Below are 21,593 nucleotides of genomic sequence, written 5' to 3'. Positions count from 1 at the left end.
GGATCCTGCCAGAGGATCCCCTTGTTACAACAGAAACATGGAGGGCCAGGGCGCTGATCCAACATCGCCTAGAGAGAGTGGCGCGGTGAGTCCCGATGCTCCTGCGGGGGCAGCTGGTGAGTGGGCCACGCCCCTTCTCAGCCTGTCCCACTGCCTCTGAGCCCTGTGAAGCAGGTGTTACCCACCCCAGTTCTCAGGTGAGGGATCAGGCTCCATGCGATGGAGTAACCTGACCCAGGTCACTCAGCCAGTCGGGGAGTTCAAATGCAAAGGCTATGGACTCTGCTGGACCGAGCAGGCACAGACGCTGGTCAGGGGCAGCCTGGGCTCTACAGGCACCCCGCCTGGGTGCCCCTTCCTGGGTGACCCTCTGAAAATGGCCTGGCAGTCTCCAAGGTGGAGGGGGTGAGACTTGCACAAAGTGGAAGAAGTAAGAATGCTCCTGTGTGGATATAAGTGTGTGTGTGTACCCACGTGCCTGTCCATAACTGTGCGTTGTTTCTGCGTCTGTGTACACATGAATGTGTGCGTCTGGATCTGCCAACGTGCCATTGTATACATGTGTGCTTGTATTTATAGATATATGTATTACTGTGTGTCTGTGTGTTCCTGTCTGTGGGTACATACGTGTGTGTTTGTGTGTGTACAGAGTGTGGATGTGTCTGGGTACCCATGTATATGTGTTGGTGTGTGCTTATATGATGGTGGGTGTGTATCAGTGAGTGTGTAAACAAGCCCTCGCATGTCAGCAGACTTAGAAGACTACGTCGCCCCTTTGCGGTAGAAAGATTCATTTCTTTCAGCTAATATGAAACAAAGGAATCTTTTCTTAGAGTTCTACTTTGGGGCCCCAGAATGTAAACTTTATGTGACTAGGTTTACAGTCTCTGAGGGAAGAATGTGCCTTTTGAAGAACAAGTCTGAGAAAACGAAGAATTCACTGCTGTTTCAAACTTCTCTGACTACTCCACAGTGAGAAATAAAGCATGTCGTTGCATATATACGTACAGCATATATGGATGTACGTGTATGTATTTTTCTTAAAACAATACCTATCCTTACCATGTGTGGTGCACTCTGATATTAAATTCTTTCTATTTCACTTTTTCAAACGCCAGCTAAACTGATTCTAAAGGAGATCAGCCCTGGGATTTCTTTGGAAGGAATGATGCTAAAGCTGAAACTCCAGTACTTTGGCCACCTCATGTGAAGATCTGACTCATAGGAAAAGACTCTGATGCTGGGAGGGATTGGGGGCAGGAGGAGAAGGGGATGACGGAGGATGAGATGGCTGGATGGCATCACTGACTCGATGGACGTGAGTCTGAGTGAACTCCGGGAGTTGGTGATGGACAGGGAGGCCTGGCGTGCTGCGATTCATGGGGTTGCAAAGAGTTGGACACGACTGAGCGACTGAACTGAAACTGATGTCACAACTCACTAACGGGATGTAACTTGCAGTATGGAAAACACTGGTCTATAGGGACTCTTCCCTGAGCTCTATGTAAAGTGACTTCATCCATCCATTTACCAAGTACACATAAAGCAGTTACTATGTGCCAACTACTAGTCTAGGTTCTTGGGAAACAAGTTTCCTGTGCTCCTGGCACTTTCATTCTAAAGGAGAAAATAAACCACAAACCCCAAAACACTGAAGATAATTTTATATGGTGACAAAATCTTTGAAGGTAATTCAGTGGTTGGTCAGGGAGGACGTCCTGGAAGAGGTGACCCAAACGATGAGAAGGAGCTGGCCATGGCAAGAGGCAGGGGAGAAGGGCTGGCCAGTATTTTCTCTGCAGTCTCTGCTATCAAAGTTTAGAAATGAACCTTGACTCAGATACTGGCCATGATTCTATCCATCTTTCTCTGGCCTCGCTCCCTTCTCTCCTTTCAGCTACATGTTGCCCAAATACTTCACATCAAAATTTGGCAGCCCTACATGGGCACATATTCATTCTTTCCCTGGAACATTTCAAAATAACATTTGGTCTGATTAATTCTGTTATTAGGACAAACTCCTGGAAGACATAGTCAATCTCGTGGAGGGTAATTGGACTGGTCAATAAGGCTCAGAAATGAAGGGGCAGAGACCAGGCAATGGGGCTCAGAGACCACATGTAGGAAAGTTCAGGTCGAAAGCGCCAGAGATGGTGAGCAAGCCTCCCCTTCAAGGCCAGCACTGCTTCTCCAGGGGATCTGCGTGGCCAGCTCCCGCTCTGCCTTAGGTTCTTGCTTACATATCATCTATTCAGCAAGCCTCCCCTGCCCACACTAGTTAAACTGCAGCCCTTCCTCCTGACTTACCTATTAGACCTCTTTACCCAGTTATCCAACTCCCCATCTAGAACATTAACTCCACAAGGACAGGGATTTTTGTCACTGTCATTCCCCAGCTAGTGCTCAATACATAGCTGTTGCATGAGTCAATGAATAACGTTCTTCTTTCCTGAGCACCTACTGGGTGCTGGGCTCTGTACCAACATGGTCTCCAGTGCTCACAGAAATCCTGCCAGGTGTGTACTATGATTCCCATTTTAGAGATGGTAAGATAAAGGTTCAGAGAAGCGAAACAAACACAGTGAATAAGTGATGGATTGGGGGCTGAGATCTGGGTCTCCCTGACTCCAAACCCACACGGCCTGACGCTTCTACCCACAAAACAGGAATGTTGCACACTAAGTGCAGTAAGTCAGAAACAGAAAAAGACCATACTCACTTACACGTGGAGTCTGAAATACGGTAAAAATGACATCTATGAAACAGAAACAGACTTACAGATGCAGAGAACAGATGTGTGGTTGCCAAGGGGGAAGTGGATGGAGGAGGGAAGGACTGGGAGTTTGGGATTAACAGAGGCAAACTCTCATCTATAGGATGGACAGACACTGAGGTCCTACTGGTGTAGGACAGGGAACGCTAGTCAATATCTTGTGATAAACCATAATGAAAAATAATACATATAACGGAATCACCTTGCTATACAGCAGAAATTAATACAATATTGCAAATCAACTATACTTCAATAGAATTTTTTAAAAAATTAATTGTTGCATAAAGCAGATGACCCAAACTAAGATCACCCAAGAGCAAGCTCCGTGGGCACAGAGCGCTGCTCTTTGTTTTGCCTAAAAAAGGGGTGTTGCTAACAGCACCAAAGATGCTTCTCTGACAAACAACCAGATCACCCCCTCTGAGCAGGAGGGCAGTTTCACGGTGTAGTTTTATTCATAAGCAGTTTCCATGCATTTTGTTTTCTAACACACTGAGGCACATGGAACACAAACAGGCAGAAACCATGCACTGAGTACCCCCTATTGGGTGCCCTGCAGTGAAAGCTGGGTGTGCAAAGCTGCCCCTAGGAGCAGTCCAAGGGGTCAAGGGGGCCCAGGGAGGGGACACAACAACCTCCCATTTCCCTCTGTACCTCAGGGACAAACAGCCGAGGTCAAATTAACCAGGGCAGACCTCTGAGGGCTGGGGTTCTGGGACACCTACAGAGCAGTTTTGCTTGGGGATAGCAGCTGCTTCAAATTAGAAGCTACTCTAAACAGAGAGCAGATTCACGAGGTTTTTCTGCCCTGGAAAGAGACCAAGGGACTCGAGCCACAGTCTTGATCTTTGGACTCTTTAGGGCAAAAGCTTCTGAGGAGGGGCCGAGAAAAGAAAGTTAAGGCAAAAGGTCCCAGCTCTCGAACCCTACCTGACTAGCAACAGTTCCCAGAACAGGAAGTGTGCGAGATGAGGGGGGTCAGGCCCAGCACAAGGGGTCACCTCTGCAGGGAGAGCTGTCCCCATTCCATCACCCTCTCCCTCTCCCCACAGCCTCGGCCACTCCACAAGGCTGCTCAGGGGTTCAGTTCCTGCCAGCACTCCTCATCTTTGATGGGAGTCTTTGAGGCATCAAAGACTTTCCTGATGTCTTTGAGCTGGAGCCAGGAAGTAAGGGTGAGGCCCTGGGGAAGACCCAAGCCCCCCAGGGGCAGTGGGGACAGGCACAAAATTTTGCCTCCAGAGGACACAGAAACAATGGGTTTCCAACTTTTCCCCAAACTGTTAAGCTCTCATAGTCTGTGCCAGGCAGGGTGTACACTGCTTCACTTTGGTCATCTCTATATTTTCAGTTCAACAAACGTTTGAGTTCCCATTTGGTGACAGGCCAATTGGGCCAGGCCCTGGATGCGTAGCCCAGTGACCAACCTGAGTGTCTGCTATGAATGAGGCACTAAGGATCCATTATAAGAATGGAGCAGTAACTAACAACTAATGAGCCAAGCGCTATCCTGAATGCTTTGCCCATGTTAACTCATTAATCCTCACAGCATCACAAGTGATTCCTCAGCAGAAGCCTGAAGAAAGTGAGGAAGCTAACCAGGAGTATATCTGGGGAAGCAAGACCAAGGCCGATCAGGTGTGTGCCTGGCATGTTCAAAGAACCACAGTGAGCCTGCAATGGGGTAGGGAACGCCAGGCATCCCAGGCTTTGGGGAGGACCCAGGCCTTTCACAGGGAGGTGGAGATGTGAGTGCAAGAATGGCAGGCTCTCACTTATATTCTAGAACATCTCTGGCTGAAGCAGTTGAATGTCCTTTGGTGGAAAAGGATGGCAGCTAGGAGGGTCCAGGTGGGACTGGAGGAAAGAGACAGCAGTAGGGTGGGCTGGGGGAAGAAGCCATTGCATTCCTGGACTATACTGAAGACAGAGCTGAGAGGAACTGCATACGGGTTGAAATGTGGCATGAAAATGGAAGTGTCCACGTGGGCTCTGAGGATTCTGCCCAGAGCAGCTGGAAGGAGGGGGCTGCCATGACCTGAGGTGGGAGATGTGCGCTGAACAGCTTTCTGCAGTTTCTGGCATGTTAAACACGCAGTGTCCAATGAAGACATCCAAGAAGCAGATGGAAGAGAAGACTGAAGTCCAGGGGGCCCCTGTGTCAGCCAAATAATACTCTGAACAGGAACTGCCGGTGCTTCATTCGACAAATACCCGATTGTGTGCCTACTATGAGCTGACATGGCTGCAGCAAATGTAGCCAGAAACAAAATGTCCCGGCTCTGTGAGAGCCAGCAGGCATGGGAGGGCATCATGACAAGGGAAGACCCGGGAGAACCTGGAGATCAGAGACCCGGGATCAGCCCTGACCACCCGCCTGCTGAGCCCCCAGGCGCCCCGCGGCCCAGGCCCCTCCCTGGGGGCAGCACCCAGCAGCTGCTAGTGCATGAGGAGGACTTGGACGCCAGGCTCGCATCCAACCTGAATGGAATCCAATCTGCTGGAATCCATTATCGACTCTCACTGACCCGCTGTCTGCTCCTGGAAACATGTCTAAACTGCATTGCCTGAGCCAACACCAGCTAAGATGAATAACAGGGGACCAGTTAATGTCTGCGCTGTGCTTTCAGACACTGCTGGGGGCAGGGAGGGATCTGGGCAGGAGCTGAGGGAGCAGGCGAGAGAGAGGATCCACTGCAGCAGGCTGGAGGTCATTCAATCTCCAGGGAAGAAAGGCTGCCTCAGCCCTTTTCGAAGCTTCCTGACGGACCCTGAGGCATCACCTGGGCTCAGTCCTCCAACATCCCTCACAGAGGTCTGCATCTTCGTGGCCACGTTCAGAGCTCAGGTTTGGGGCCACCAGGGTTTCTGACCTCACTGGCTGTGGGACTTCAGCAAAGGACTCAACCTCTCTGTGCCATTTCCATTATCTCTAAATTAGGGCTACCGTGAACTCTTACAGAATTGCTGAGAGGATTCAATGAAATAGTAGAGCATACCTAAAATGCTACCTGTCACGCAGTAAGCACTCCCTAATTGTTAGCATTTATTGTTTACCAAGCGCCTGGAATATGTTGGCATTAGGTTGTCTTTGAAGTGGGCCATAGGTAACCTGTAAACAGCAAGGTGAAGGAGACGTTATTGTGACTTACCCAAGGTGGAGAAACTCTCTCCAAGGATCTCTGAAAACGGAAGAGAGAAGAATTTCTCAGGCTGCTTGTTGAACGAATAGAAGATGGACTTTCAGAATCCAAGATGAGTTTGATGACCACTTGCTTGGAACAGCACGTGGATCTGTGAGTCCTGCCCACTCTAGTCCAGCCTGGCTATCAGGAGTCTGCTGAGCCCACCCTGACCCCAACCCCAAGAGAGGTCGGCTCAGAGAAACAGTGGAGCCCAGGACTTGGTGAGGGAAACACAGGATGGTCTGTGGCCAGGGCCACCCCGTGCCCCTGCCATGCCCCAGCCCCCACGTGGACACCAGGATCCATCTTCCCTGCCCAGTCCGAGCAGAACCGAACACACTAACTGGACTTTGAGCAGCCTAGGTTCCAGCTTCCTGTCTGATTTCCAGCTCCATCTCTGACTTCTTCCTAAAGTCTCACCTGGAGGGACCTCACCAGTCTCTCAAAATGGGGACTGTTTCTGAATGCTGCACCTTTAGCCTCTCCTAGCCTCATGCATGACAAGGCGCTCCACCTACCCTGGCAGCCCAGCTTTAACCATCACCAGACCCCTGATACTAAAAGAACAGCCTACCCACAATGTGCCTAAGGGGTACACTTCACAGGAAGTGGGGGCTACTGGTTTTAACCTCAGTGATTTGTTTTTACCTGGTCTTCAATAATGTTGGGGAAGAAAGTGTCTTATTATAGGAGAAGAAAATTTTCAGATGCATCAGAAGAAATGACCACATCACTTGAATGGAGAGAGCTAGAGGTGGGAGAAAGAACAGTGGACTTGCAGGTGGAGCCTTGAGTTTAGATTCAGCTCCGCCACTTGGTAGTAAGTCAACCTTGGGCTCAGCCTTTGAAACTCAGCTTTCTCATGTGTCAAATGGAACAATTATAAAGATGAAATAAGAGCATGTATGTACCCAAAGTGTAATCAGACTAGACTATGGCAGGCATTTAGCATTATTACTATTATTTTTGTTGTTGTTACATTTTTTGCCTGGCCAGCTCCTCTGACTTTTTCTTTGTGAATCTTATGGATACTCACACCCTTGATCTTTTTGCATTGCCATTTTCCCCAAAAGCTACTGTAATGGGGGTAAAACTTTCTCTGTCTCGAATATTGGGCAATATCCCTATAACGTCTGGCATAGAGTGGGTACAGAATATACGTTTTGAAAATACAATCAATACCATAATCATATACGGGCTTCCCTGGTGGCTCAGATGGTAAAGAATCCACTCACAATGCAGGAGACCTGGCTTTGATCTCTGGGTTGGGAAGATCCCGTAGAGGAGGGCATGGCAACCCACTCTGGTATTCTTGCCTGGAGAATTCTCATGGACAGAGGAGCCTGGGGTCACAAATTGTCAGACACGACTGAGTGACTAAGCACAGCATAATTATATAAATGTATGTGTGTGTGTGTGTGTGTGTATATATATATATATATATATATATATATATATATGAATTGGGCTTCTCAGGTGGCACTAGTGGTAAAGAACTCACCTGCCAATGCAGGAGAGCTAAGAGATGTGGCTTCATCCCTAGGTTAGGAAGACCCCCTGGAGGAGGGCATGGCAACCCACTCCAGTATTCTTGCCTGAAAAGTCCCACGGACAGAGGAGCCTGGCGGGCTACAGTTCCACAGGGTGGCAAAGAGTCGGACACGACTGAAGCAACTTAGCACAGCACAGCACAGCACAGATATATGAATTATGATATAATTATATACAATAATATATTACCAGGTCCCAGGAACCATGCTAATTGCTCTGCATACATTATGTTCATGTAACCTTCTCTTACATGAATTATTAGCATTTTTTTCCCCACTTTACAGATGAGGAAAATGAGGCACTGAGGTAACTTGCCCAGAGTCATATAACTCTAATGTAAGATGTGGGGAGTGCGGGATAGAACTTGAACCCAGATGATCTGATTTTGGAAATGGTTCATTTGACCACCACAGAGCCTCATGAATACATAATTTTCAAAGAAAATGTAGGAGGGGGGGAAAAAAACTGATGTGTAACCTGATATTTCTAGAGTTGAGTCATAAATTATGGGTGAGGGGATGAAAATAATAAACTCCAGAAGTTATGTGGGGACAGCTGTGAGAAAGATGGGCACTGCAGCAAGACTATTCTCGGTTCTACGTGAAACCCAGAGGCAATCTGGGAAGGGCTGCAATGGAATATGAAATCACAGAGGGTTCCAGTGAGGCTCTGACCTTACCACTCAGTAAACTGGGGACACCATTATTCCCTGCCCACAATGAGCAATATTTTGCAGTCCCTGGAAGCAGAAGACTAAAATTCCTTCTCCAAATCACTGAAGAGATCTATCAGAAGGCAGAAAATGAGGGCTCTGGTTACTCTGCTTATTTTACAGATGAGAAAATGGAGGCCCAGGGAAGTGAAACAGCTTATCTGAGGTCCCACAGTAGGTAAGAGGAAGCCATGTGTTACTGGTCAACTTCATTCATTCATCTAACAGACACGTGATGAAATTTACTGTCTGAAATTTACCAGGAGGTAAGGACCATGTTCCTAGTGACAATCCAGACCAGAGCCATCCCATAGAGAAGCAATGCAGGCCACTCTGGTACTTTAGAGTGTTCTAGCAGCCACATGAAAAGAGTAACGAGAAATGGGTGATATCAATAACTTATCTCAAAAGATCCAAAATACTACTGCTTTAATAGGTCATCAATATTTAACAAATATTAATGGTGTAGTCTCTTTCGTGAGGGTACTAAGTCTTTGAAATTCAGTGTGTATTTAACACTAACAGCACATCTCACGTTGAACTGACTACATTTCAAGGGCTCAGTGGCCACATGTGACCCGTGGCTACCATACTGGAGAGCTCAGGTCAGGAACCATGGTTTTCCATCTCACTGTGTATTGGGATCACGTGCAGAATTTGTTAAAAATACTGATTTCCAGGTCCTACTCAGAGATCCAGTTCAGCAGATCTGGGGTGAGGCCTGGGACTCTGTAGTTTAACCAATATTCCAGGGGATTCTGATGTAGCTCATCATTATGGAACCAGTGAGCTCCTAAAATGCAGCCTAATAAATATCAACCAGATAGCCAGTAAGGCCCCTTCTCAAATTACTATGGACTAAGAAAAGTTTGATCTGCATTAAAGACAACATCTGATAACATTCAGTTGAATTACTTTGAAAAAGAGTTTTCAACTGGACAGTGCTTGCTTTAGATAAGATTTCCTGATTAAAAACAGAGTCATTGGCACACATTACAGTTAAACTCTTTAAGAAGGAATCAATTATCTTAAGATTAAACAAACAAATCTTCTGACATGCCTCCAGCACTAATTTGCTCAACAGAAAACTTCTTTAGCAAACAATGGACAGTTGGGTGGCAGTGATACCTATGCTGAACTGGTAAGTTCAGCAGTGAAGGTGTTGGGAGATATTCATTAAAAGCTTTAATTAAGCACCTTCCATATGCCAGACACACCCCTCGGCCTTGAGGTTACAGAGGTGAATGAGGGTGGGTCATGCTCTTGAAGGGTTTGCACAGTTGCTGCCAAGATGGGTAACAATGTGCAAAGCCCTATGGGAACACAGGAAGAAAAAAATCAGGTCTGCCTTGGAGCAGGGGAGAAGCCCCTCTGATAGGAACCGAGCTGAGCCTCCAGCCTCTACGAAGTGTTTAATAGGTAGAGACTGGGAACTTTGGCAGAGAGAGTGAGGACAGTGTTTTGAGTGTTTGGAGAACTGTGGGCAAGGAGTTTGGATGCCTGGGGTAGAGAAGGCGGAGCGCTTGCTGGGGGACGGGGCAGGTGGATTCAGTCCAGCAGGTAACAGGGGCCACAACTGTAGTTACACAGATGTACATAGCACAGTTTTGGTCAGTGATGGATGGATACATTGGTTGATAAATGGTTATATGAAATGAATGGAAGTCTTAAAGTGGGGGAGGGGAAATTGAAGCCAGGAAGCCAGTAAGGTTGAGGGGCAGCTGGTGAGAGGCAGGTAATGAGACTTGGACCGAGTGCTGACAGCATATGGGAGATGAAGCACAGATGGTTTTCAAATGACCCAGAGAAGAAAGTCAAGACTTGGTGAAACTGCTGAAGGGAGTCACCCTTCACTTGGCTAAGGCCACTAAGCAATGTTGTTGTACTAAAAGCTGAAAAGTTCCAGGAAAAAGGGAAGAGGCTCATGAAGCCAGGATCTCTTAAAAGCCTGTGGAAAGAAGATGCCGAATCTTGGGATTTGCAAGGTATTCCTTTTTGTGGGCTGAGGACATTTCTGTAGCAGCTCCTCATTTTTCCCTTAGTTTACAATTTTTTCAATAGAGAGGTCATAAGAAGTGCAAAACATCTGCCAAATAAAGTGCTGGGAAGATAGAGGGAAATAGAAGCCCTTGGCCACTGCTGGTGGGTGTCTGGACACACAGATTGTAGAGAAACTCTTTTAACGGGAAGTGGACATGCACCAGAATGTTCTAATCAGCACTGTTTCGAATGACTCAAAGTTGGAAGCAACCTATGTTTCCATCTGTAGAGAGATGGAGAAGTAAAATGTGGTATGGTCATATGAAGGAAGACAACACAGCAATTAAACCAAGAGATCCATGAGGCTGACCCTCAACACACAAGGTGGAGTGGAACAGGCAAATTGAAGAAAAACATATTCAGGATGATGGCATCTATATGAATTGTGGACACACACTCCTGAACTATATATTACATATGACTACACATAGTGGAAGTTAAAGTGTAAAAACGTAGACTGAGATTTGTAGTAAATTCATAATACAAGGTTGAGAAGAGAGGGACAAAGAAGAGGTTCAAAAGGGATTTCTATGTGGGTGACAATTAATTTCTATTATATGGCAGACCTATAAAAGAACTGCAGCAAAGATGCCAAGATGTTATATTCATTAATGTGGGATGGTGAATTAAAGAGTGCTTATTATCAATATATCATTTGCTAAGTTTCCCTTTGGGCTTCCCAGGTGGCTCAGTGGTGAAGAATCTGCCTGCCAATGCAGGAGACTCAGGAGACCCCGGTTTGATCCCTGGGTTGGGAAGATCCCCTAGAGAATGAAATGGTAACCCACTCCAATATTCTTGCCTGGAGAATTCCATGGACAGAGGAGCCTGGCGGATGACAGACAGTCCAGGGGGTCACAAAGAGTCAGACATGACTTAGCAACCTAGTATGCACATGCAGACTTCCCTTTATCTCCAAAAATTTCCCAAATTGAGAAAGGAAGGGAGGAAGTAGGGAGGAGGGGGTGGGGAGGGGTAAGGAGGGAAGGGGAAGGAGGTGGGAGGAGAAAGAAAAAGAAATGGAGTGGGTGGGAACGAAGCAGAAGGCTTAGAAACTGTTCACCAAGCCCCCTACCAACTGAGGGCTTCACACAGCAAAGGGGGTGCAGATGGTGATTTAACATACCTAGGGGTCCCCCTGGGGTCTAACACCATATTCTGTACACTCAGAATGACTGCTCTGGTGAGGGCAAAATAAACTCCTTTCCTGTGCATCCCTTTCTCAGCCCAGCACTGCTGCCAAATGGGGTGGAGGGTCATATCATTCATTTATACAAGGTCCTCTATACATGTTCACCTCCACCAATGTTACTCCTTCCAGGCTGTCCCACTGTTCCCGGCACTCTAGAACATGACTGCACAGCCATCTCACATCCAAGTCACGCCTGTATGTGGCAAGGACTGGACATGCCCAAGAAAGAAGTGTGGCAGGGCACATGAGGGCTGCTTCTGCACAAGGATGACTCCCCCACCTCTGGCCAAACACTCTGGGATGCAGAATTTTCAAAATGATTTAACAGTAAGTTAAAGCACAGGGAGGGTAGAATTGAGTGCAAGGAAGCATTCTTATCACTAGGTACAAGACAAGATAGAAGTATCTGCCTGGAGCTCCCTCCTTGTTGCCAGGAACAGTGCCTCTGTGTCTTTATGTGTCCAGGGCTTTGCAGAGTGGGTGTTGAAGAAATGCTTGCTCATGAAGTCTAACTGCATCACACACACACACACACACGCACACACGCGCACACACGCACACACATTTTTTGAGGACTATGTTTCTGTTTTCAAGTTTTCTGTCTCTTAATGGGGCAAGGTCAACTAATGATTAAGGATGTTTGATTCTGGAACCAAACTGCCTAAGTTCTTGGAACAGACATGAAACCTCTCTATGATCAGCACCTTCACCTCATAGCACCTTCAAGAGCCGAGCTCTCAGCACAGCAGCTGGCACACAGGAAATACTCATTAACCGCTAAGAATGGCCACTACTTGGTCCTCATGGCAAACCAAGTAAATGGGCTACACTACGTCCATTTACAGATGGGCAAAGATGAGGTTCATGGAGGCACTACGACGTGCTCAAGGTCACACAATTTATTGGTAAATGAAAGTGCCAGGATTTGAAGGCGATTCATCTATCTCTAAAGAACTCCCCAGGCCCCTAGCTGCTGCAACATCCCAAGAGCTGATTCACGGACCAGTAACTTCCAGAATCTTCTCTGGTCAGCAAAGGGTCTGGTGGGAGCTCTCTAAACCAGCGGAAGCTCCCAACTTCTGCAGTGTGGGGGCTGGGAATCTGACTTAGGTTTGAGGAACTCTCATTCCCACATCAAAGCTGAGAACCGAAAGTCACTCTGACTAAGCACACAGGGAGGGCAGAAAGTTCTGAGGCAAAAGGAAGATACCAATGGGCTTTAATCACTCTCCACTCACCCCCAGGACTCATGCCAGAGATGAAGGCTTTGGTGACATCTCGGTTTTTTTTAATCCCAGGAGTTCAAAGAACCTCACACCCATTCCGTCACATTCAGGCTTCATTTTATTGAAGTGAACATGATCCCAGGTAGAATCCTGGCCAGAGGCCCAGGGGAAGGCACATCCTACATCACACTCATTCCCTCCCCCAGGGTAGGGGTGGAACAAGGGCTTGTGTGCCTGACCATGGGTCCAGGGTTTGCACAGAAATGACCACCAAAAATACATCGTAAAGAAACTGTGAATGGTGTCCTGGCTGCCAGGTATAGCTCTGACCTCTCAGAGCCTGGTGCAGTGCCTGGCACAGAATAAGTGTGTGGTGGATGTTGAACAAGAGGAAAGGGGACATAACCAATGGATGCTCACTGGGTCATCCAGCAGCCCCAGGAAGTGGGGGCAGGTGTCATCTGCATCTTACAAACTGAGGAAGCTAAGATTCTGGGAGGTTTCAAGGTGTGTGGGAGCCCTCTGGCTGGTGGGTGGCAGAGATGATTTTGAACTCAGGGCTGCCGGGTCTCTGGGTTTTGAATCGTGTCATGTACCTGATTCTACACCATCGTCTATGTAATACTCGGCAAAGCTTCTTGACGAATAGATACGCCAGTTAAACCTGGGCAAGATGGTAAATGTGGCATAACCACCCAGGGATAAATCCAATCAGTTGCCCCGTTTGCAGTCCTAGGGCTAAGAGTGATTCTTATACTTTAAATGATTACATTGACACAGTTATGTAGGTTTCCACACAACAGCCTCAATTTTGCCTCTTGGTCCATAAAACCTACAATGTTTACTATCTAGCCCTAAGAAAATGTTTGCAAACCCCTGATAGAAACCGTATCTTATTTGACTTGAGGTTTCAGAGAGGAAGGGTGTGCCCGAGGCCAGAGATGTCCCCTCTAGACCCAAGCCTTGGTGTCCCTCCAAGGTCAGCTCTCACCACAACACACTCAGCTCTGCCTGCCTAACTCCTACTCATCCAAGAGTGTCAACTTAGTTGTCCCTTCCTCCAGGAAGCCCTCTCTGATTCCCAGAGACCAAGTCAGGGGCCCTTCTCTGTGCTGCTGTTTTTCTCCCAGCCACTGTGACCTCCACGTGCTGGCACATGGCACACTGTGTTAGTGCTGCCACTTACTCATCTTCCTTCCCCTGAGCAGCCAGCTCTACAAAGGCAGGTGCCATTCTGTCAGGGGCGAGAAACAGTTTAGTGGCCATACATCCTGGTGTGACCAGCATGTTTCAGCTCAGGCCTAGTGATCTGTGTAAGTATTAACAATGGCCCCCTTCGTCCTCAAAAGGACTTCCCTGCTGGCTCAGTGGTTAAAAAAAAAAAAAAAATCCTCCTGCCAAACAGGAGATGTGGGTTTGATCCCTGGGTTGGGAAGATCCCTTAGAGAAGGACATGGCAACCCACTCCAGTATACTTGCCTGGAAAATCCCATGGACAGAGGAGCCTGGCAGGCTAAAGTCCAAGGGGTCGCAAAGAGGCAGAAATGACTTAGTGACTAAACAACAACAACTTCATTCTCAAAAGCATCCCCGGACACGGAAGATGCTATTCAGTACATAATACCATCCTATGTCTGAACAGCAGCTTAAGTGTACAGCTCTGACTTAGTCCTTCCATTTGCTAGCAGTGTGACAATAGATAAATGACCTGACTTCTCTGTGTCTCAATTTCCTCCTCTGTAAAATGGAAATAATAATAGTGTTAATATCATAGGTTGGTTGTGAGGATTCAATGAGTTCAGTTCAGTTGCTCAGTCGTGTCTGACTCTTTGCGACCCCATGAATTGCAACACGCCAGGCCTCCCTGTCCATCACCAACTCCCAGAGTTCACTCAGACTCACGTCCGTCGAGTCAGTGATGCCATCCAGCCATCTTATCCTCTGTCGTCCCCTTCTCCTGCCCCCAACCCCTCCCAGCATCAGAGTCTTTTCCAATGAGTCAACTCTTCGCATGAGGTGGCCAAAGTACTGGAGTTTCAGCTTTAGCATTATTCCTTCCAAAGAAATCCCCGGGCTATCTCCTTCAGAATGGACTGGTTGGATCTCCTTGCAGTCCAAAGGACTCTCAAGAGTCTTCTCCAACACCACAGTTCAAAAGCATCAATTCTTCGGTGCTCAGCCTTCTTCACAGTCCAACTCTCACATTCATACATGACCACTGGAAAAACCACAGCCTTGACTAGACGGACCTTAACATACATAAAACACTTAGAATGCTACTCGACTAACTGCAGGTGCTATGTAAGGATGCTGGATCCCTGACGGTTATTACAATGTCGTGTTCTGTTAGACTGGCACACACTGCCTGGATGAAAGATGCCTGACCTCAGGGGTGGGCAGAGCCAATTCCAAAGTCCAGCTTCACACAGCTGGTCAGGGAGCATGCAGGCCAACAGCTTCATCCTCTGGCTTCCCACTCTAAGGACCAAGGAGGGTAGAACTCCCTGGGTCATTCCTGGTCCCCTCTCCCACTCCAGTACTCTTGCCTGGAAAATCCCATGGACAGAAGAGCTTGGTAGGTTACCGTCCATGGGGTCGCAAAGAGTCAGACACGACTGAACAACTTCACTTTCACATTGCTTTTGGTTTGATTAAAATCCTCCCAGACTATTTTCTGTACATTCATATGCCTCTATTATAAATGCATCCACAGAAAATATATGGCAATTGTCTTGGGATCTATGGTATTGGACTGAAAGTATTTTTTAGCTTTTTTCTGTCAACAGTAGACTATGACTTTATTAGACTTAGATCTACCTTGTTCTTCCGAATTAGAACAGCGTAGTTGATAGTTTGATGAACACAGTTTATTTGACTCTCTGAACAATCCCCTATTATAAACAGTGCCACAATGAAGATCTTTGTGGGACCTCTCTATGCTCAGTAAATTTTCTAAGATATTCCTCTCTCTCTGAAAGCAGGCTGTTTCACACTGTTTGCTCCATGACTGGCCAGATGACCTTGGATGTTGATTTTAATGCTTCGATTTTTCACAAGTCAGAAGTCAACTTTTATTCTTACCCAAGAGGAAACAATAGTGAAGATAACTTTTTTAAAAAGTAACAGTAGTTTTAGCTACTTGAAAACTACAAATGAATTAATTCAACTCTCAGAATGAACAAAAGCTGTGACTAGAAAGGAATGTCTCAATTTTCAAAGACCCCCATACATAGTCTCCAGAGTGCCAAGACCCCTTGAATAGAAAGCTATTAACTGCGTCTCACCTTATTTATAGGCACCAAGTTATTTTAATGAAAACTAAATCTTGCTCGCTCTTGCTCTTTCTTTCCAAACCTTTCTCCGCTCAGTCGAGTTCCTATGACTACCTGGGAATCATTTATATTTAAATCTTCACCCAGAGTCCCAAGAGTATGAGCCCACCTGAAGAGAGATAATCGCTCTTAGACAAAAAGACTCTTGAGAACTTCCAGCAGTCTCATTAGCTTCCCACATGGAATCAACCTAGTTGTGACCTAAATTGTGAGGTCTACACATTGGTATTAAATCAAAAATCTATGATAAATAGATATTACCATATATAAAATAGGTAGCCAAAGGGAATTTGCTGTATGACTCAGGGAACTCAAACCCGGGCTCTGTAACAACCTGGAGGGGTGGGATGGGGATGGCTGAACCATGTTGATGTTTGGCAGAAAACAACACAATTCTGTAAAGCAATTATGCTTCAATTTAAAAAATAAATAAATTTAGAAACAACAACAAAAAAACCAATATATGGTAGAATTTTGGGAAAGTGGTATGGATGAGGCGTGGGCAGGGATAGTAAAGAGAGGTGGAAAGGGATCTTGTGAGACGGGCCTAGGAAAGCCCGTGCAGGCAGCAGAGCTGAGGGCAGGGACAGAAGCGGACACAGATAGTGCCTGTTCTGGCCTGTGTCTTCCCCACGATGGTCTTCCTGGGGCTTTCCCTCCCTGCAGGGCAGCCCCAACCCTTCCCTCATGTTAAAGGCCAGGTGCCTCTCCTGCCCACTCCAGCCTTGGGATCAAGTCTTGGGTGCTGATGTAAGACAGCACTTATCACAGAGCCAAGTACAGAGAAGCATCATATAAATATAGTTACTATTATTCATCATATAATTATAGCGAGTGCTCTAGAAAAGGTTGTTAAATGACTCATGAACGAACTGGGCGCACTTAGCTTCCTGGAGGGTGGGGGGTGAGTCCTGCCCCAATCTTAACCAGAACACAACAGACAAATGAGGCTCTTTAAGGCACTCACTGGCCCCACCCTTGGAAGCAGACAAAGCTTCCAATGTGGTTTGAGCAGAAGGAAGCGTGTTTGCTGTAGGAAGCAACTGCTGATTGACGGTCCCGAGGCAGCAGGTTGGGAAGGAAGGAAGTCTGGCTGAGGCCAAATCATGGACCAAGACGAGAGCTCCAGGAATTTCTCTGAACCCACTTTTCTAACAGCACATGTTTCATCCACAGTTAAAACCCAGCAGGATGAGTCACCTGAAGGCTTGCACCTCATTTGCAAAACGGAAGGATGGGAGGCACTGGTCTCCAAGGTCCTTCTCAGCTGTGACAGCCTTAGAGCACACACGGGGTCCCCAGTTTACAGACACAGAGATAACCACACACCTTTGTGTGTTTTCTGAGAATGTAAGGCCCATCGGATGCTGTGCTGGGAAGTGATGCACAGAAAACATGACCACACTGTTGCCAAATTTATGTGTGAACTCCTACCCCCTCCACACACTGGCTGCAGGCAGGAAATACAGAACGCTAACCCCCCACCCTTCTGCATCAAACAAGAGGAAATATGGTTGTCATGTGATAATTCGTGGCTCGTGGACCAGAAGACCGAATCTAGGTCATTTCTCAATCTAAAACCTAAAGTTACGAAAGAAAACTCTGCCTGGGTGCTCTCTGGAATATAACAGTTCTAGGCAGAAAAGTTCATTTCCTTGAAAAAAATTTTTGAGTGAAATTGATTTTGGCCTCCATTCTCCCATCTTACCTCCTAACATCTGCCCACTTCTAGAAGTTTCTAAAGACCACCCTAGGATCCAGTCCTTGCCCCTGCCTTCCAGCTGTGACTGTGGGCAAGTCTGTAAGCTCTTTGGCCTTGGCTTCATCTGTAAAGTGGAGACCTCAGAGCGTCTACTTAATGGGAGGGTGGAATGAGATAATCCAAGTAAAGCACCTGGAATGGTGGGTGGTACACAGTAAGTGCCCAAGAAATACGAGTCATTATTATAAGTCATGATTACTGCTGTGCTAGCCGGAATTTATATACTTTTAAAGAAAAGTTATGACCAACCTAGATAACATATTCAAAAGCAGAGACATTACTTTGCTGACTAAGGTCCGTCTAGTCAAGGCTATGGTTTTTCCAGTGGTCATGTATGGATGTGAGAGTTGGACTGTGAAGAAGGCTGAGTGCCGAAGAATTGATGCTTTTGAACTGTGGTGTTGGAGAAGACTCTTGAGAGTCCCTTGGACTGCAAGGAGATCCAACCAGTCCATTCTGAAGGACATCAGCCCTGGGATTTCTTTGGAAGGAATGATGCTAAAGTTGAAACTCCAGTACTTTGGCCACCTCATGCGAAGAGTTGACTCATTGGAAAAGACTCTGATGCTGGGAGGGATTGGGGGCAGGAGAAGGGGACGACAGAGGATGAGATGGCTGGATGGCATCACGGACTCGATGGACCTGAGTCTGAGTGAACTCTGGGAGTTGGTGATGGACAGGGAGGCCTGGCGTGCTGCAATTCATGGGGTCGCATGGAGTTGGACACAACTGAGCGACTGAACTGAACTGAACTGAATTAGTACCTCTAATGTGCAAGGTGCTTTTGAGAATTCAGTCAACAACCATTGGCTTGAACACTCAAGTGAGAAGATAACAAGTCATAAAGCACTCGGTACAAAAGTGATGACTCAGAAGTGGTGATAACTGGCCTGGGCCCTGCTGGCTTCCCAGTGCAGGCAACCCTGGGCTCCATCACACCCCTCCTGGTACCTGGCAACATCCAGAGAGTGCTGCATGAACTGTGGATTTGTGGCATCCATACACGAGAAGGACCCATGTCTTGTAAGTTGGGACCCACACAAACAAGTCTCAATCCAACCCTTACAGACAGACATAGGGAAACCAGTTCACAATAGAAAGTCTTAAAAAGGTCTTCACAACGTCAAGACTTGTCCAGAACCTAAAATTCTAAATCAAGAGCCCACAGAGTCAGATAAAGAGAAATATGTGCCGCTGCTGCTTATATGTGGAATCTTAAAAAAAAAAAAAAAAGGTACAAATGAAATTATTTATAAAACAAACAGAGACACAGATATAAAAAACAAACTTATGGTTACACAGATATAGAAAGCAAACTCATGGGAAATGGAGGAGGGATAAATTGGGAGATTGGGATTGACATATACATACGACTATAATAAGCATCTACTGCATAGCACAGGAAACTCTACTCAATACTCTGTAATGACCTATATGGGACAAGAGTGGCTATATGTACAGTTGATTCATTTTGCTGTACAGCAGAAACTAACACAACATCAACTATACTCCAATAAAAATACATTTTTAAAGAAGAGCCCATAATGAGTAGCACATAGGAACTGAATTTGTGTGGGCCTAATATGTACCAGCAGAGAAGGCAATGGCACCCCACTCCAGTACTCTTGTCTGGAAAATCCCATGGGCGGAGGAGCCTGGTGGGCTCCAGTCCATGAGGTCGCTAAGAGTCGGACACGGCTGAACGACTTCACTTTCACTTTTCATTTTCATGCATTGGAGAAGGAAATGGCAACCCACTCCAGTGTTCTTGCCTGGAGAATCCCAGGGACAGAGGAGCCTAGTGGGCTGCCGTCTATGGGGTCACACAGAGTCAGACATGACTGAAGTGACTTAGCAGCAGCAGCAGCAGCAGTATGTACCAGAATCAAGTAAACTATTACTCAGATCAAGTAACCTATTACTTATGACCACAATCATCTGCCAGTTACCTGGTCATTAGGATCTTCTGCACCTGGTTGAGCTGGGAAATGCAGAGGACTGTCTCTTACAGAATGGCTGTCCTCCTAGGATGGCACCTGGTTGGGGAAGACAAGTCAGCCTAACCCTGGAGCATGGTAAGACAGGTTGAACTGGTGTTCATTGGACTTTTCTTAGGAAGAGTCACAGAATCACAGAATCATATATAGAAATGCTCTGAATGAATTTCTGCAGCCATCAGAAAACATCAGAGCATAAGCCTGAGAAATTCCCAACACGAGAATAAGGGTGCAAATCAACTCGGGCATCAGGGAATGAACACAGAGACAGAGCAGGAGCTGAACGCCAGCAGTGCCAGGAGCTGTTACTTCTATCTAACTTGCTCTAAAGGAAAGTCCGAGTCCAACCTCTCACCCCAAATCCTTCATCAGCACAACCACAACGGTAGTATGACCTCACAGCATCTATTGATACTAAGTTTTATTATATGCCAAGCACTCCACATACATTTTTATATTTAATCTTCACAGCAGTCTTCCAAGCTGGTTATGTACAGGTGAAATGGAGCTCAGCTAGGCTAAGAGAATTGTCTGAGATCATACAGTTAATTAGCGTTTGAATCCCCGGTCACTGATTCAGTGCATCATGCCTTAACAAGAAATGTTTAACAATGGAAAAGGGGGCATTCAGAATTTATCACTGGATGATAAATCACAGCTTAATTTTTCTCATTACAAAGCAACTCTAAGTAACTTGAGACAAGCATACGTATTAAGGGGCATAATTTGGTTTCTTTTTTTTAATACCAAACAACCTAATTTGCTTATATAAAAATATCAAAGGGTAGAAAAGAAGAATTTCAAGCTAAATGGAATAATAAGCAGGCAGATTGCACCTCAGCTCTTTCAGAGATCATAACTTAAATTTTTTTTTTAGGCCTTACAACTAATGCTTCTAGAGCAATAAGACAGATGAAGGTTTACAGATTTATTTCAGCATAAATTAATGCTAACCATATGCATGGGTAAGATAACCAAATAGCCATAAAATCTTGGCAACCTCCAACATAAGAAAAATAGCTTGGGAGCTGAGAGGAGGAAAGAAAAATCCATGTAGAGTCCGTTGGAGGAATTCCAATGTGATCACAGAGTTTACTAAGATTCTGACTTATGTTTTGCATTTTAATCATAATATACTTGCATTGCAGGGGACGATAGATAGTCTCTGGAGGGGAAGAGGTGACCCAGATAATAATTCCTTTCAGCTGCTGAGCACCAGGACTGAACAAAGGTGTCTGGCTTTTATTTTGAGCTTTCTGATGGCCCTTGGAGCTAGGGAGGACCAGGTTTGATTGTTCTCTTTTTACAGATGACAGAATCGGGCTGTTAGCTTTGCTGCTCAAGACCAACGCTCTTTATAAAGCCCATGTTGATCCCCACCAATCCATCTATCCACCCATCCATCCACCTGTCCATCTGTATTTCCTATCAATTCCTATTTATCCTGTAATCCTTCAAGAAAGCAAGAAAGAAAAGGGCTCCTTTGGAAGGGAGGCACACCCATGTGTCTGGACACAGTTTTGCAGACTCTTTTCTTGCCAACACTGCCATCAGCTTAGGGATCTGCAGCCCTGCCCTCCCCCTTTTTCTGCTGGGTCTCCTGGCTTCTTCGTTTCCACTGCTGACTGGTCTTCTGCCAGCCGTGTGCTTTTACAGTCAAGTGCCAACAATCATGGGAACATTCTTTCTCCTCTCTGCCCTTCTGCTCATCCACCAGGTTGGTAGGACTGCAGGCCTCTCCAGGCCGCCTCTCCAGCTTGGGTTCTATGGCTAAGAAACACCAGCATGATGGAACTGAATCCAGGGGTGAATATCCTGTAGGA

General features: G+C 46.4%; 1 protein-coding gene across 6 annotated transcripts in view; it reads right to left on the bottom strand.

Annotated features, from left to right (window-relative positions):
- Positions 1 to 21,593, bottom strand: part of CHST11 (carbohydrate sulfotransferase 11) — a 266,248-nt gene that overhangs the window by 51,218 nt on the left and 193,437 nt on the right. For 3 of the 6 annotated variants that reach the window (XM_069585225.1, XM_069585224.1, XM_069585228.1), the window contains exon 3: positions 5,926 to 5,955. The exons of the other annotated variants lie outside the window; for them this stretch is intronic. In XM_069585225.1, coding sequence (XP_069441326.1) covers positions 5,926 to 5,955 — 30 coding nt within the window. The remainder of the gene's footprint in view (positions 1 to 5,925; positions 5,956 to 21,593) is intronic. 6 annotated transcript variants of the gene reach the window in all.

Source organism: Ovis canadensis, chromosome 3 (assembly GCF_042477335.2).
Source record: "Ovis canadensis isolate MfBH-ARS-UI-01 breed Bighorn chromosome 3, ARS-UI_OviCan_v2, whole genome shotgun sequence".
NCBI lineage: Eukaryota > Metazoa > Chordata > Mammalia > Artiodactyla > Bovidae > Ovis > Ovis canadensis.
Note: the sequence above shows the minus strand (reverse complement) of the source record. Positions and strands in the feature narration are given on the sequence as shown.